The sequence below is a fragment of the Pomacea canaliculata genome, linkage group LG8 (assembly GCF_003073045.1).
Source record: "Pomacea canaliculata isolate SZHN2017 linkage group LG8, ASM307304v1, whole genome shotgun sequence".
Lineage (NCBI taxonomy): Eukaryota > Metazoa > Mollusca > Gastropoda > Architaenioglossa > Ampullariidae > Pomacea > Pomacea canaliculata.
The window spans coordinates 2,721,281-2,735,587 of NC_037597.1; the positions used below are offsets into that span (position 1 = coordinate 2,721,281).

The 14,307-nt window shown below is 47.2% G+C and overlaps 1 protein-coding gene across 3 annotated transcripts in view; it reads right to left on the bottom strand.

Annotated features, from left to right (window-relative positions):
• Positions 1–14,307, bottom strand: part of LOC112570307 (kinesin-like protein KIF26A) — a 143,368-nt gene that overhangs the window by 37,565 nt on the left and 91,496 nt on the right. For all 3 annotated transcript variants that reach the window (XM_025248690.1, XM_025248691.1, XM_025248692.1), the window contains 2 exons: positions 5,133–5,342; positions 2,642–2,735 (listed from right to left, as the gene is read on the bottom strand). In XM_025248690.1, the coding sequence (XP_025104475.1) occupies positions 2,642–2,735; positions 5,133–5,342 (304 nt within the window). The remainder of the gene's footprint in view (positions 1–2,641; positions 2,736–5,132; positions 5,343–14,307) is intronic.

Below are 14,307 nucleotides of genomic sequence, written 5' to 3' on the forward strand. Positions count from 1 at the left end.
TGATGACGACACAGCTGCCGTAAAGCGTGGAAACAGTAACCGAGGTTAATTCAAAAAGAAATAAAAAAGAAACTCCACTGTACATCGTGTGGTCAATATGACGTATCCAAGCTGGTGTTCTTACAATCCTCGCCCCCAACACAGACACAATTCACAGGCTCTAACGGCATACCCTAAAATACACCCGAGGCCTAAAATAACTGCGCTATCAGCAGCAAATCACATTTCTGTCAAGGACTGGGGTTACAGATTTTAAAATATGCAAGTATCACAATGTAGTTATGTTGTTGGCCAGATCCTACAGCTGTTATCCCTGTGATGTGCAGATTGTAGAGGTTTGCTCTCAGCTCCTGTTGCGCCACCTGGGGCCGTAGTCACGGAGCAGGTACACCGATAACCCCGAGGTAGCTTTACCTTTGCTCGATACCTACAACCCTAGTAGTTCTCTGTCGTCATAACTGTGGACCCTACTCCAGACACCAACCTCTAGGTTATCAGTCGATTTCTTAGGTTTGAACTTGTTCACATTTACAGGACCACGTAGGCTTCCGGGTCAGGCTAACTCTGTAACCTTGCAGTCATCTGCATGCACGGCCCTCGTGGTACAAGTCATGTCGTGGTTGCTTCCAGTAAACAACATTTTAAGCTTTGGAATCACACTACAACCAGTCTTCGGAAGTCTTTGCCAAGAAAAAATGTCCAAGGTCCCCAACCTTATGTTTCCTTGAGTGAGAAAAGCTGATCACGTGGCGGAGGTGCAACTGTCGGGAGGTGAGCTTCAGGAATAAGACTGATAATATAATTATTACCATCATACTGCTACCAACATTTGTTGCTTGCAAGATTTACCCCACACCCACCTTCAATTTTTTTTCGCAATCAGTAAACAAACACTCAACCCGACTGTGAGACTATTTAAATTTAAAAAACACTTTTTTATCACACAAGCAGAGGACATGTTACACAATACAATACAAACAAACATTACATAATACGTATCAACACTCTGGCAAGTCTTTACACCCGCAGAACATAGTCCAAACACATCATTTAATTGTCTGGATGACAAGAAAGTGAGACTTTAATCTTTACAGCTCAGTGGACCTGCTGAGTCCACACAAATCATTCTCTCGATGAGCAACAAAAGTAAGAAGTGGAAAGAGCTCAGAAACAAAAGTTCCACCAATAAACCCTCGACGAAAAGGGGGAAAGAGGGGGAGTGGAGGAGGAGGAGGAGGTCTGAAGGATTGAGCAGAGGTCGGGGTGAAGGGTGAGGGGTGGGGTGGGCGGCAGGTCTGGCAGGAGAGATGGGGAGGGTGGCAGGTCTAACAGGAGAGATGGGGAGGGTGACGGGTCTAGCAGGAGTCTCCTCCCGTGGTCTCGTGTCCCATTGATCAAGTCGTTCTCGCCAAGCGAGTGGCAGACTGAAGTAAGCCATCTTTGCCGCCAGCCTCTTCCAGCAAACAGACCCCTGAAAACCATTCTATTAACCTCCGGGAGCTGGCAAGAAGCGACCCTCTCCCTCCCAGACCTGCGTACACGCTGTAGAAATATAACTCGGCCATAGACGCTCGGAAATGAACAAATGTCGAGTGATTTCATACCTTGATTGACTACACCGCTCGTCGGTGATCCGACACAGTGATTAATTTCAAACAGCTACAAACGTCCAAAGTCGCCCGGATGCAGCATCGATCTCCCCCCGAGTGAGACATTTCCTCCAGATTCCCTCCCGCCCTCGCTTGTGAGCTGCTCCGCTGATTAAACGCGCCTGCGACTGATAGCTGTGTGATATGATGGAGATATATGCTGATGCCCACATTTATTATAGTTGCAAGCGGTTTCACCCCTCCCTCTCTTCCTTCCTTCCGGCTGCTGCATTGTACAGTCTTCTATCTCCAGTCACAGGACTCGGGCGGGGGGAAGGTGGGGAGGTGATTCAAAGATTTCATTTTGTGCATTAATAATAAAGTTTATTTTTGTACTAATAATAAAGTGTATTTTGTGTAGTAATAATAGTATTTCTGTAATAACAATAAAGTGTATTAACATTTCCTCGCTGTGCACTACGCTCAATGCGCTTCACAAAAGCAAGATAATAAACAAATAAGTTACATGATGCTATAGAACATTGAAAAGACAGGAAAGAAATAAACGGAGACACACGAACCGTCATAAAGGCAGGACAGAAAAACTAACATGCTCGAGCATGCGTGAAAGGTGTAGCTGTATATCTGACAATGAAGGCAAGATGGAAGAACAGAGTTTCAAACTGTGCTTTGTAATTACTCTGTAATTACTTTGCCATTACTCTGTAATTACTCTCCGCGAATAGCTATCCGTTTAAGAAATATGATGGAGAGATTAGGAACTAGTTTAGGAAACACTAACTCGGAATAACAACTGTCGCCATTTTTGTCGCCATGGAGTAAACGGTTACTGAAAGTTAGCAGAGCATGTAGTACACCCGATGTGCACCCGACACATCCTCGACATTCAATTCAACCACGAACACACTCTCTGTCCACGACACCATTCAACTACACAACCTGCAAGTGTGTGTGTGTGTGCAGACATGTTTGTTTGTGTGTGTGTTTGTGTACATTCATTTGTGTGTTGACTGTTTACAAATCCTGTTTACCTGTTCTGGAGTACCCGTAGGTGAAAAGACAGCCATCAGCGCCACTCACGACGGCCTGCACGATCTCCGACAGACTGGCGGCACACAGCTCCGTCTGGACAGACATGAGGACAGCAGTTACTTTAGTAAACAAACAATGTTGACGGACATAACAACCTAATGAATGAGGAGACATGGACATGGTACTACAACAGCCACAACATTAATCTCTTTGATGATCACAGGTCGGGGAGGCTGGAGCCAGAAGTTACTATCACTGGAGATCGGTTGCCGGTGACTGGGAGCACACATTCACTGCACTGAACATCCATCAAGTGAACAAAGGTAAATGCTACTATTTACATTTCTCTTAAACGAAGAGGAAATCAATTTTATCAATTTATTTTATCTATGCAGACTTACCGTTAAAGAAAAAAGCTAACTGGGATCAGAGATTAACTGAGAATTGAACCTCGACTGACTAGTCTTCACCACTCTCATTTCTCTTCATCAGGATTTAAAAAATAGAACTAAGGAACTAAAAGATGTTGTGGAAAGAAAGCCCTTTGCTAAAAACTAATTGTGAAGTGGTGCAGTCAGCAAGTTAGCCTTGTAACCTGTATCCTGTGATAAACAAGGGCAGAAGGTGGGTGTGCACACCCGGAGGTTCTCTTCCTTCCCGGAACACCTCGCAACTCCGGCTAAAGAAAGAGGCGAAAAAATGGAAAGAAAACAAGTCAGGACCCCCTGCTATGAGCAGCTCCCCAGTCATCCAGACACAGTTTAAGTTCCTAATTCTTGTTCCAGTCAAGCCTTTAGCTGAACGAGCGAGTTGTAGAGGTCAGAGGTCGCATACATGACGCAGTGGAATGTACCCGCGGGATAGTTTAACCCCTCGGTACCCCATGTCTCTATCAAACCCTGTTTAGCCCGAGCTATGGAACATGTCGGAGACATCCATCTATATATTTCCGTCTTCATTTATTTCCTGGAACATGAGTTTCAGCGGGTAGTTAAACCGGGGTAGCCTTGGCTCCGCTTTATGAGCGCGGCCCCTAGGGATACCCGTCCACCTCCCACTGAGTAGCACGAGCGCCTGGTAGTCAGTCTCGTGTTGTGGCTTTGATGTGCACGTGTAGCCCCCTCCTCTTCACCAGCTTTGCGCATCCTAATGGCGATAGGCGAGCCACCAGATGGCGCTGAGAGAAAAAAGTGCCGGAATGTCGGCCTCTGAGCTTCGACTCCAGTCATCCGAGCTCGGCATTCTCCATTTTGCTGGCGACCTGCGGCTGGTAATGAAAAGCCAGAGCACGAGTCGGGTGTGCCTGTACTTGGGGAGGGTTAGGCCACCCGTTTGTGATAAGTGTGATAAGGCATTGCTGTCTTACTGTACAACTTTCTTCGGGGGTCTCCCACGCACCCACGGGTCCACACCCTTGCTCACACAAACTGTCGTCAGTTCTCTCAAATCTGACAACGATGTCAGTTAGTGTATCAGGCAAACAGAGCCCGTGTCAAAGGTCACATCCCACCCACTGACACACCCACACAGACACGCGCTTTCTTCAGTTGATCAGGGTATGACGATCGGGTATATCACAGATATGGTTGTTGTGTGTGGAAGGGAAAGTGCTTCGACTTACAGGCTGCACTGTGGAGGGGAAGGGTGTAGGGGATGTGAGGGAGGAGGTTAGGGTAGGTGTTGAAGGAGGGTCGCTGCCCCTTGGGTCCACAGGTGTTGGTTAGTTGCTGGTTTTCTCTTCCAGTTGTTGCTGGTCGTTATTAACTGGACAAATATGCACAGAATGTTTAAGAAAAATTCTAATGAAACCGTCATGTAAAAACTTTGCTTCTTGAGGTCAACATGTCTGGCATGCCCTTACTAAGTCGCCTTTCTCCGCTGCACCCTCCGGGGTTAACATGCCCTGCAACTCCCTGGGTAGAAATTAGTGGAGGCAGGAAACTGGTGTAGGGTGGAAACAGCAGAATGAATTAAGACATGGCCGCCTTTCGCACTTTACTGAATACTTAAAAAATAAAATTCCATCTACAGAAACCCTATCACACACATCGCCTGAACCCAATGCTCTCTACAAGAAACATCTCTCCAAGCCCTCTGCACTCCGTTACACCACGTGACGTGGAGGCAGAACTGAACCCCCACACTTGCATGCCCTCGCCATCATTTCTCGATCCATTCCACACATCTTTGAAGCCTTTATTCTCTTGGCGCTGCTTTCGTCTTTTCTGAGTGAAATAATCTGAAAATGTGCCAGGACAGCACTTTCAATCGCTGCATCCTGCAACATGTCGGACATTGATCACGTGACTGTAGAGCTACAACATGTCGGACATTGATCACGTGGCTGTAGACCTACACATTCTGCAACATCTATATGCGCTTGTGTAAGAGAATGAGAAAGTAACAGCGTGAGCATGCATGTGAGATTGAGAGAGTGTGTTTGTGTGTGTGAGTGCATGTGTGTGTGTGTTTGTGAGTGCGGCCACTTACCAACGAATCATCAGGTGAGAAGACAGCATCGAAGGCAAACATCTTGGGGGCGGCGATTCCTGCTCGACGGTTGGCTGCCGTTACATATCCACTGGCGGAAGGATCAAAGATGGTGACCTGCTTACGGCGGGGGTCGATGGACAGGAAGCTGGCCCCCACCTCTCCCTGGCCACCCGGACCCGCCGTACACACCCTCACCATGACCTTCACCTGTAACAATCAAAAGATAATTTCACCTTCGGGTCAGAAAAGTTTACGAGGGCGAGACAGGAAGACAGGAACAAATCACGTGACAGTCACACCTGCACCGTGTCTTACTAAAACTGTTTGACACTTCCAGACCGAGAGCCGGCCTGGAGGACTTGAGAGGCATTTGGTCAACTTTAGGGAGAGGAGGACATCTTGTTCGTTAAATTTAATGCAGGGTTGTAGCAAAAGCAATGTAATCGAGAGAAGATGGAAATTAAATGATATTTATTATCTGCAGGTCGCACAAGGATAACCTGCATCATCACGTGACACCGACTACTCGTGACCCTTAGAGCTTCGTCATCCTTTATCTCTCCCTCCAACCCTCCTACAGCAAACTAGCAAGTGAGCGAGTGAATGAGAAATTTGTTATTTTATTTTGTTTTTCTCCGCACATGACATTCTTTTTCCAATTGGGACCAGAACCCTACAGGTCAATGTTTGACCTTTTAGATCCTGGAAGCATAAAGCACGATTGGACAGGAGTGGCGAGCAACGCGCGTGCGCACGACAATGAGTGGCATGCAATTGCATTTTGATTGGACAATGCAGGGGCCATGAAATGGAAGCTGACTGCACAAGAGAGACCCCTGTTGGCGACTCGGGGGGGCATATGTGTGATGTGAGGGGACAACTCGCATGATGCTGGCCTCTCACACTCGTTGTTTGCGCCGAGGTTTGTGGCAAACGGCGTGACAACAGATCCGATAGCAGCAAGGGAGGGAGGCAAGGACGGGGGGCTTGGGGGGGGGAAGAGGGGGCAGGAGCCAGAACGAGAAGGAAGGAGCGAAAGGCTTTGTGATCTCTGCATGAAATTCTGACATTAAGGAGCAACTTTTAATGGAGATTAAGGCTGCGCTCTGGTCTAGAACTCTCACTTAATTTTGTTTTTCAAGTAACAGTTTTCCAGGAAACGGTTTACACCACGAATTATTTGTGTCCTTGAGTTACAATCAGGCGTTTGACGCACAGGTAGGTGATATCTAATGACTTGTATTTCCAGTAACATCATTGCAAAGTCGACATAACAATGGCATTGGCTGAGCTAAAGAGAGTGAACTTTGACCCCAGCAAAGACAGGCAACCAGTAGGAGACATGACACGGGCAACGGGTATGGTCACACAGGGTTCTCTAACTGGCAGTAGACGAGGGGACACTCCCTTTGAGCAGCCGTTAACATAGATTAAAGTAGGGAGTGCAGAATGGGGGAAAGTAAGGACGCCGGTGGCTGTGGTGCAAACATCAAAGTTACAGCCGAGCGCAAGAGGAGAAGCGAACCCTGTAGCTGGCAACACCAGGCCTGACTACAAACAAGCTGACAATAAGAGAGATAAACACTTCGCAGCTCGATGGCGACGAGTTGTACAGAAGCATCCTCGAGTACCCCGGCTGACTGCCTCTACCCAAGTGGACGACACCTCGAACTGGACCAAAAATTAGTGAAGGACTTGAGCAAAACAGCTCTTAACTACTCGCCATGCTCTGAGCTTCTAGGCAAAGACTTTGCGGAAGCTGTGACAAAGTGTGCAAATGAAAGCTTGAACTCATCATACAAATCTTCCTCTTACCAACAATATTTTGTTACTAAAATATTACATCTTTTTTACATGTTCAAGGGTACTGAAATATTTCGTTAAACATATATGTTAAAAATGTGATACACTCATATGTAAACAAACATCCAAACTTAGACCATTGTGTGTTTTTATCAGAACATATCTCAAACTCTAAAAACTTGTGCATGCAAGGAGGCTTTCAGCTCTGGCAATGGAATGGCGCGTGGCAGCTACTGACCCGCTGCCTCACATCTACACGAGGGCAAGAGAATTATTAAGATGGCAGTGGAAAGAGGATTGTTATCGCTCCTCTGTTTCTGCGTTTGACATCTAGTCGTCAAGAAAGTGCTGACAGCAACCACCATGGGTCTATCTTCTTCAGAAGATTTAGCTTCCAAAAAGACCGATATCAGACTAGCCTATCATCGCATGCGCTTTCACCCAACGGCTCGGCCTCCCCCCGCAAATGATAAGAAAAACTCCGCACGAGGGGAGGTGATGACAAGGCCAGCTTGGAGTTTGCCTCGGCAGATAAGCCAATTGACAAAAACCCGGGTCCGCCACAAGATGACTGGGAGCGGGGATGTGGGGATGTGGGGATGCGGGGATGCGGCGGTCGGCCTTCCTTGACGAGTGAACAGGCGATCGATGGCTGATAGATTTCTCCCGGGCCCCTCCACTGACAGCCATTATCGCCGCCATTATCGCACATCTACGTGCGGGGCCCGCTGGGCCTGACACTGTAGCAGGCGGACATCAGGATGCGCGGCGGAAGAGGTCGGGCCGCGGCCCTGGGAGTGACCAGCCAATCAGATCAGACCACGTCATCGCGCCGGCCCGCAAAGAAGGCAACATGCGCACAAAAAAGCCACAACGTGATTGGACACTGGAGTTAACGGAAATGAGTTTAAAACTTTGAAACATTTTATGAAACATTTCGATGAAAGGAAGCGATTCCAGATAATTTTTTGGGAAAAAATCCTGTAAGCGGACTTAGCCTCCTCAGACGTGTGGAGCATCCGACATGCTAAAGGGAGACAACTCAAATAAATCGCTTCACTGTTTTTGTGTTTTATTTATGTTTATTTATTTTGTTGCCGGTGATCTATGCCACACTAAACACCTTTATGAAATTGAAAGTTTAAATAGTGATCGTCTTCCGCCCAGAGTGTTACTTAATTTAAAATTTAATTTTGACATTTATTTCCCTATGATTTGTGCTTTGTTTCATCAAATGATAACACGGCGATTATATAAATCAAATAACTCTTAATCTTTTAATTCTTAAACGAGAGCCATTTGTAAACAATAATATAAAATAAAATCCTCTTCAACGAATGTTTCTTAGGGACGCAATAAACACTGCCGTGAAATATTTCAAATAAAACATCAAAACAGGGAAGAGTCCGCAGCGATATTTATCGCCCGCCTCTTGCACTTTGACCTCTGTGTTTACATTCAGCCGGTGCTCACAGTCGCCCAGAGTGAGGCTCGTATTCTCTGGAGAGGCGAGTGGTACTCAACAATATTAAGTGAGGCGAGCTACGGTTGGTGTCAGTTGTGTTTGAGCAGCGAGTAGGCAAAGCGCGTGAGGAGAATTCCCTCGATCATCGCCTCCATCTGACAAGCTGACCTCATCACAAACTGCGCATGCGTGGGAGGTTCTGTGAGTCGTCAGACGCCAGACCCAACTGTTCACGCCAGGGACTTGCATTTTAAAGGAAACCGAGCCTATTTTTTACAATACGAATGTTTTTTTTAAATTAAAGATTTCAACAAAAGCTGAACTTGTGAGGACACGACTGTATGAAGTAGTCAACACACTGAGTATACCAGGTCAGTGGCCATTTAAAATACCGGTTGCTGCAATAACAAAGTGTATTACGATAAAAATTCGTACAGGTGGATTGAGAGATTAAATGCAATAAAAACTAAAGTGTTCAATTTAATTAAGACAAGATCGATGCATATAGCTTAAATAAAGAGACAGAACTCAACTATCTTTCAACTTCAAATTGAATCCAAAACATTGCTGAGTGTCGGATAGCTTCTCGGCTGACAAGGGGGACTGTGCACCTATTAGCACGACTGCTGATAATCTTCACTGTTTTAATTACAAGCCTAACACCACTTTTTCAGCTTTCCGGGAAAACTCACTTTTAATACTGAACGATAAAGTCCGAATATTTCTCTTTAACGATGCTGCAAGAGAGAGATGAAATGGCGGAGGAAGCTTCTTGAGCAAATATTGAGTCCAACTGCAGATGACATAAAAGCAGGCAGCAAGGTTTTTTTTTCTTTTTTTTTTTGCGACAACACAGAGAAGAAGGATCCAGCGAATTTTCAAACAACTTTACGATATTTGTTCTCGCACCGAGCAGTGCCTCCTTAAGGCGCCTATGGACACCTCCGTTGCCCGCTCTACCCTCCAAACCCAGAAATCTTTTCTTGGAGGGTGCCAGCAAGGCCGGCTCTTGGGAATAAACTGTGGTTTGCATGGCTATTCTTGAGAACGTATAATAAAATCTCACACTTGTCTCTGCGCGTGCATGTGCGCGTGGCATCCCGACAATGGATAGCAATAAAGGTGTGTGAAAAAATAGCATAAAGTGTGTGAAAATGTAGCATAAAGTGTGTGAAAATGTAGCATAAAGTGTGTGAAAATGTAGCATAAAGTGTGTGAAAATGTAGCATAAAGTGTGTGAAAATGTAGCATCAAGTGTGTGAAAAAAGTGTGAAGGTGTTTCTTTGCACACAACGACGACCAGCGATCGTATAAATCGTCAGGGTATATTATAACTAAGTACCCAGCATGCACTTTTACTTTTACACTTGTTGTTCTGTGGAAGGTGAGCACGTGATACCCAGCAGCAGTCCCGGGTCCAGGAAGACCGCCTGTTGGACATTTGGACATTCCAGAGGACGACAGTTTGCTGGCCGGATGGATGTCTGTCGTGGACAGGGTTGGACATGTTGCCAGGTCGGTTCCCAGTGACATCCCCCTCCCCATCACCTCCAGTGCTGCACAGCATGCCAGGCATAGCACTGCACGGCACATCACGGCACGCGCCTCTAGTCCTATTTGCATTTACGGCCCCTGTCGGACGCGGAGGTCGTAAAAGCGCCCTCTATCGGAGGCAGCGGTCGTAAAGGCGACCCCACTTCCTTCCTTTAGCACCACCCATCCCTTCTCACTCTCTTTCAGCCAGCATCCCCGTTAGCCACAGACAACAAGTAAAATATGCAGACAAGGGAGAAAGGGGAACAGCAGCACGCGAAAGTCTGACCTCCTCCAGATAATCTCCCTTTCCACGAAAACAAAATGGTCGAGAGAGAGAGAGTAAAATAAAAGACAAGCCCACAACAAGTAGTAAGAAAAGGCATGCGGCAGCAGTTTGTGTGAAGGAATCAGCATAACATCATCGAAAGCCGACACCAAGCGGCCCTAAAGGGAAGCAACACGCGAAGGGCAGACAACTGAAGCTCGACAGTGAAGAGAAGCGTTGGAGACGGACCGTTGCTGTCCCATGCCAAGGATGCTGGGTGGTTGTGTCGTTTCGGGGTGGGGAGTGGCTGGTACATACGCTGCATATAGGAAACGGGAAAAGGAGAAATCAATAGGGGTGGCCTCCCCTCCCTGTTGAATTCAACTGTTGCCCTCGGGCGCTGGAAGGTCCCCGTCCCTCCACGCGGTTGTCAATGTCGGCGGCCGAAGAGCGCCTAACCCGATTGAGGGCGAGTTAGATTGTTGTCGCTGTGCTGATGGCTGTCACTAATTGCTGATGCACGAGTCGCTTGCAGCGAGATGTGGCTGCGGGCGTCAGATGGGGTCGGCCTAGATGGCGTCCTTCCATACCCGCCATGAATATGGGCGACAGCAAATAAGATCGAGATGGAGGCTCTCTGATGACGTGCATTTGTGGAGGAAGAATTCGAGGGAAGAAGAGTGTTTTGATTGGATTTTATATTTTGTGACTTTTTTCCCCAGGCCTGGGCGCTGCCGGTAGTCGCAGCCAGAACGAAAAGAATGAAGTCAGATGGAAGATGCGAATCAAACTTCATCACCGAGTTGAGTAAGCTTGGCGAGCCTCTCAAAAGACAGGGTGGAGAAGTGCGGAATGAGAGACAAGTAGACTAGCCACGCTTTACACAAAGTTAGCAGCAAAACAAAACAAACAACAATATAAGTACTTGAATAAATAGTAAAGTTAGTAAAGATCGTTAGTGGGGAACAAAACTGAACGTTGCCATAGATACAACGAATACAAAGCTCTGGTAAATAAATGTGTCCGTTGGCCTGAAAGCTTAAATGCTGAGTTGATCCGGTCAGCAGGCCGACCATCACACGTTTTCTGCGCACTTCTGTATTGGCAGGTACACCCTGGCTCTCCCTGGGTACAAGTCTCGATTTTTACAGGAGAGACACAAGGAATGGTAGGTTTGCTCAGCTGCCAATGTTTATTTCCACACGGAGGTAACAAGTAGAACACACGCATGCGCTCGTAAACACACATACCACAGCGCCACCTATCAGGTGCAAAAGTCTCTAACGGGAATTTTCATGGCTTCTCGCTCTTTCTATATTATTGCGGGGATCATCACAGCTTATGTAAACCTTGTTTCTGATGTGTTTGTAAAGATGTGACTGATTACACAACGACTGGAACAGGGTACAACTGACAATCACTTGCATGGGTGACGTGCTGAAATCAGTGACATGCCTAACCCAGTGACGCACGTGCATCAAGGACCAAGTCGGTAACGTGCAACAGCTGAGAGACCCAAGCCAGTCACGCGCACCCAGCAGTGACACGACCAAACCTGTGACGTGCACACACACGTGGAACACCTAGACAAGTGACACAGCTCAGCCAGTGACGTACACACACGTGGAACACCTCGACAAGTGACACAGCTACGCCAGTGACGTGCACGCACACGTGGAACACCTCGACAAGTGACACAGCTCAGCCAGTGACGTACCCAAGCAAAGACCGGCCTCCAAGAGAGGCTGTGCGTGGCAAGGGGAGGGCACTGGCTGCAGGCAGACAGCGGTGACCGTGTCAGCGCCCCTAATGAGACCTCCTTCCTGGCTGCCGGCAGAGCGGCGCAAATGAAATGAATACGAAACTGGAGGCAACAGAGAGAGAGAAGGAGAGAGAAGGAGAGGGAGCAACAACACGAGCAGCTCTCGGTGGTAAGGGGGGATCGATGTCAGTCAAATTTGGGAGGATCCGATACACTTCCGCCAGCAGAGAAGCGGACAGGACATGGGAGGCAGCGCGAGGCGGTCCGCACAATTGCCGGAGAGAGAGAGACAGGATCGTTGGAGCTCAGCACTCTGGCATAACTAACAAAATAAATGAAATTGAACGACAAAGTAGATACTCCTTGCGAATCATGGGATAGTAGTCATAGTGATCAAAGCTGGGGCTCACAGAAATCAAGATCCCGTATGTCAAAAGCTCGATCGAAATATCATGTAGGTGTTGTAGACGAGGTCTGAGAGTCAGACAGTATCAACATCTCATCGTCGGGATACTGGTGATGGAGTCTCTGCACAGATGTCCCATCCACACTCCAGACATCTTGTTTGATATGTCGATCACATTCACAATATATACTTCAGACAGCCAGGCTTTTCCAACTCACAATTATTGTCAAACATTTAGTCAAACTATCGGGAAGTCATGATCGTGCTTGAGACAAGAAGTCACCTTGTTAGACACATGTAGACAAGACATCGCCTGATCCCAGGAACTCTTGAGCTGTCAGTTTGTAAAAAAATATGATCTTAGTTGAATAAACCACTGGAACAGACAAACATGTGTGTGTGTGTGACAACCAACCGACATGTTGGTTTCCGCCGCAAACCGTTCTCTGGAGAATGATGCTGGCCCCTAATGCATGAAAGCTGTGAGACCGGAAACAGACCAACGGAGCTGGACGCGAATCCTAAGCTTCTGGACCCTCGACATCCCTCGACACACACGGCATCTTCCTCACTAACAGCCTCGTCAAGGGGCCTCAGCTAGTCCCCCTGAGTTCGCAGTCTTTCGTCCACAACCCGAACTGTTGACTCAATTGGCAGGAGAGTTGTCTTCTCATTAGTTCTTCACCGGGTTGTCTTCCTGTCGGGTTGACCTCCCCTGGCGCTGGGTGACCTGGGTGTGTGACGGATGGAGGTGTAATATATGAGTGTGTGGGCAGATAGTGACAGGAGTCGATCTCCACGGAACAGCTGTCAGCCCACTGGACCCGGCTGATGCTGCCTGGGTCACTCGGGTACATCGATGAGGCAGCACCCTCTGGCGACCTCGGCTGTCCCGCTAAATAAATTCTCATGGATATGTGTGACGTCCGCGGACGGATGAAGCAGACCGTCTGCTGCAACTGTCTGGACCACAACACGATTAGGACGGGTGGTCCTGCACACCCCGTTTCCTTCACTAGATTTCCAACTTGCTCTCTTGAAAGGCAAATGTCGGGGCACAGGGTTCAAGACGGATGACAGGTTCATTATCGTCAACTTACTTTTTCCGACAAAGCTGTCTTACAATAGGTTCCTGCGTTAATCTGCCTCAGCCATGGTTCACTTACAATAAGGATCTCGCACCCACGACTTGATGGGCTTTTCTTCTCATGGAGAAAGTTTAGTCCAAGGATACTAGTTTCAAAAAAAGTGATTACTTTCCAGTACCTTTGTGTTATCGAAATACAAGTCTATAAATATTACAAGTCACACCTGTTTGTCCACAAACAACTAATTAACACGAGGTCACTGCTCTCCCCATGTACAATCCTGACCTCTGTGTCGTTGACCTCATTTTGGGTGAGTAGAAAGGAGATAAATACCCACATTTAGGGAAATAGTAGGAAGTCATCAAAAAAAAAAAAAAATGCAGCCACTAGACCTTAATTAAAATTCTGGTTTACCGCTGTCGGGATTACGACTGCTCGCTTGTTCTAGTGGGAGATGTAAGCCCTCGACCACACTCGGAATAAGCTGTCTGACTGCTGGCGGCGTCTGTCCACCTTTCGGTTGTAGCAGAAATAAATTGGGTAGTACTGTGCACGTGCATGAACAGGTAGGTTAATGTGTGTTCTACGGGGATGAGTGGAGAGAGAGAGATTTTGTAAAACGCACTCAACCCGCCAAAGACAGAAAAAGCACAATGCTGCTTTCATTACTGCTGCTCAGCTAATATTTATAAGCACGTGCACACACACACACACTAATCACACCTTCACCGCCGCATAATCTCTTAAACAAAACCTACCCACAAGCCTCTTAAATCCTTCTTCTCTCTTGAAGCAGTTGTTGCCCAGACCTCGCCATTGCTTGCAGTTCATACAAGATATTTCAGCT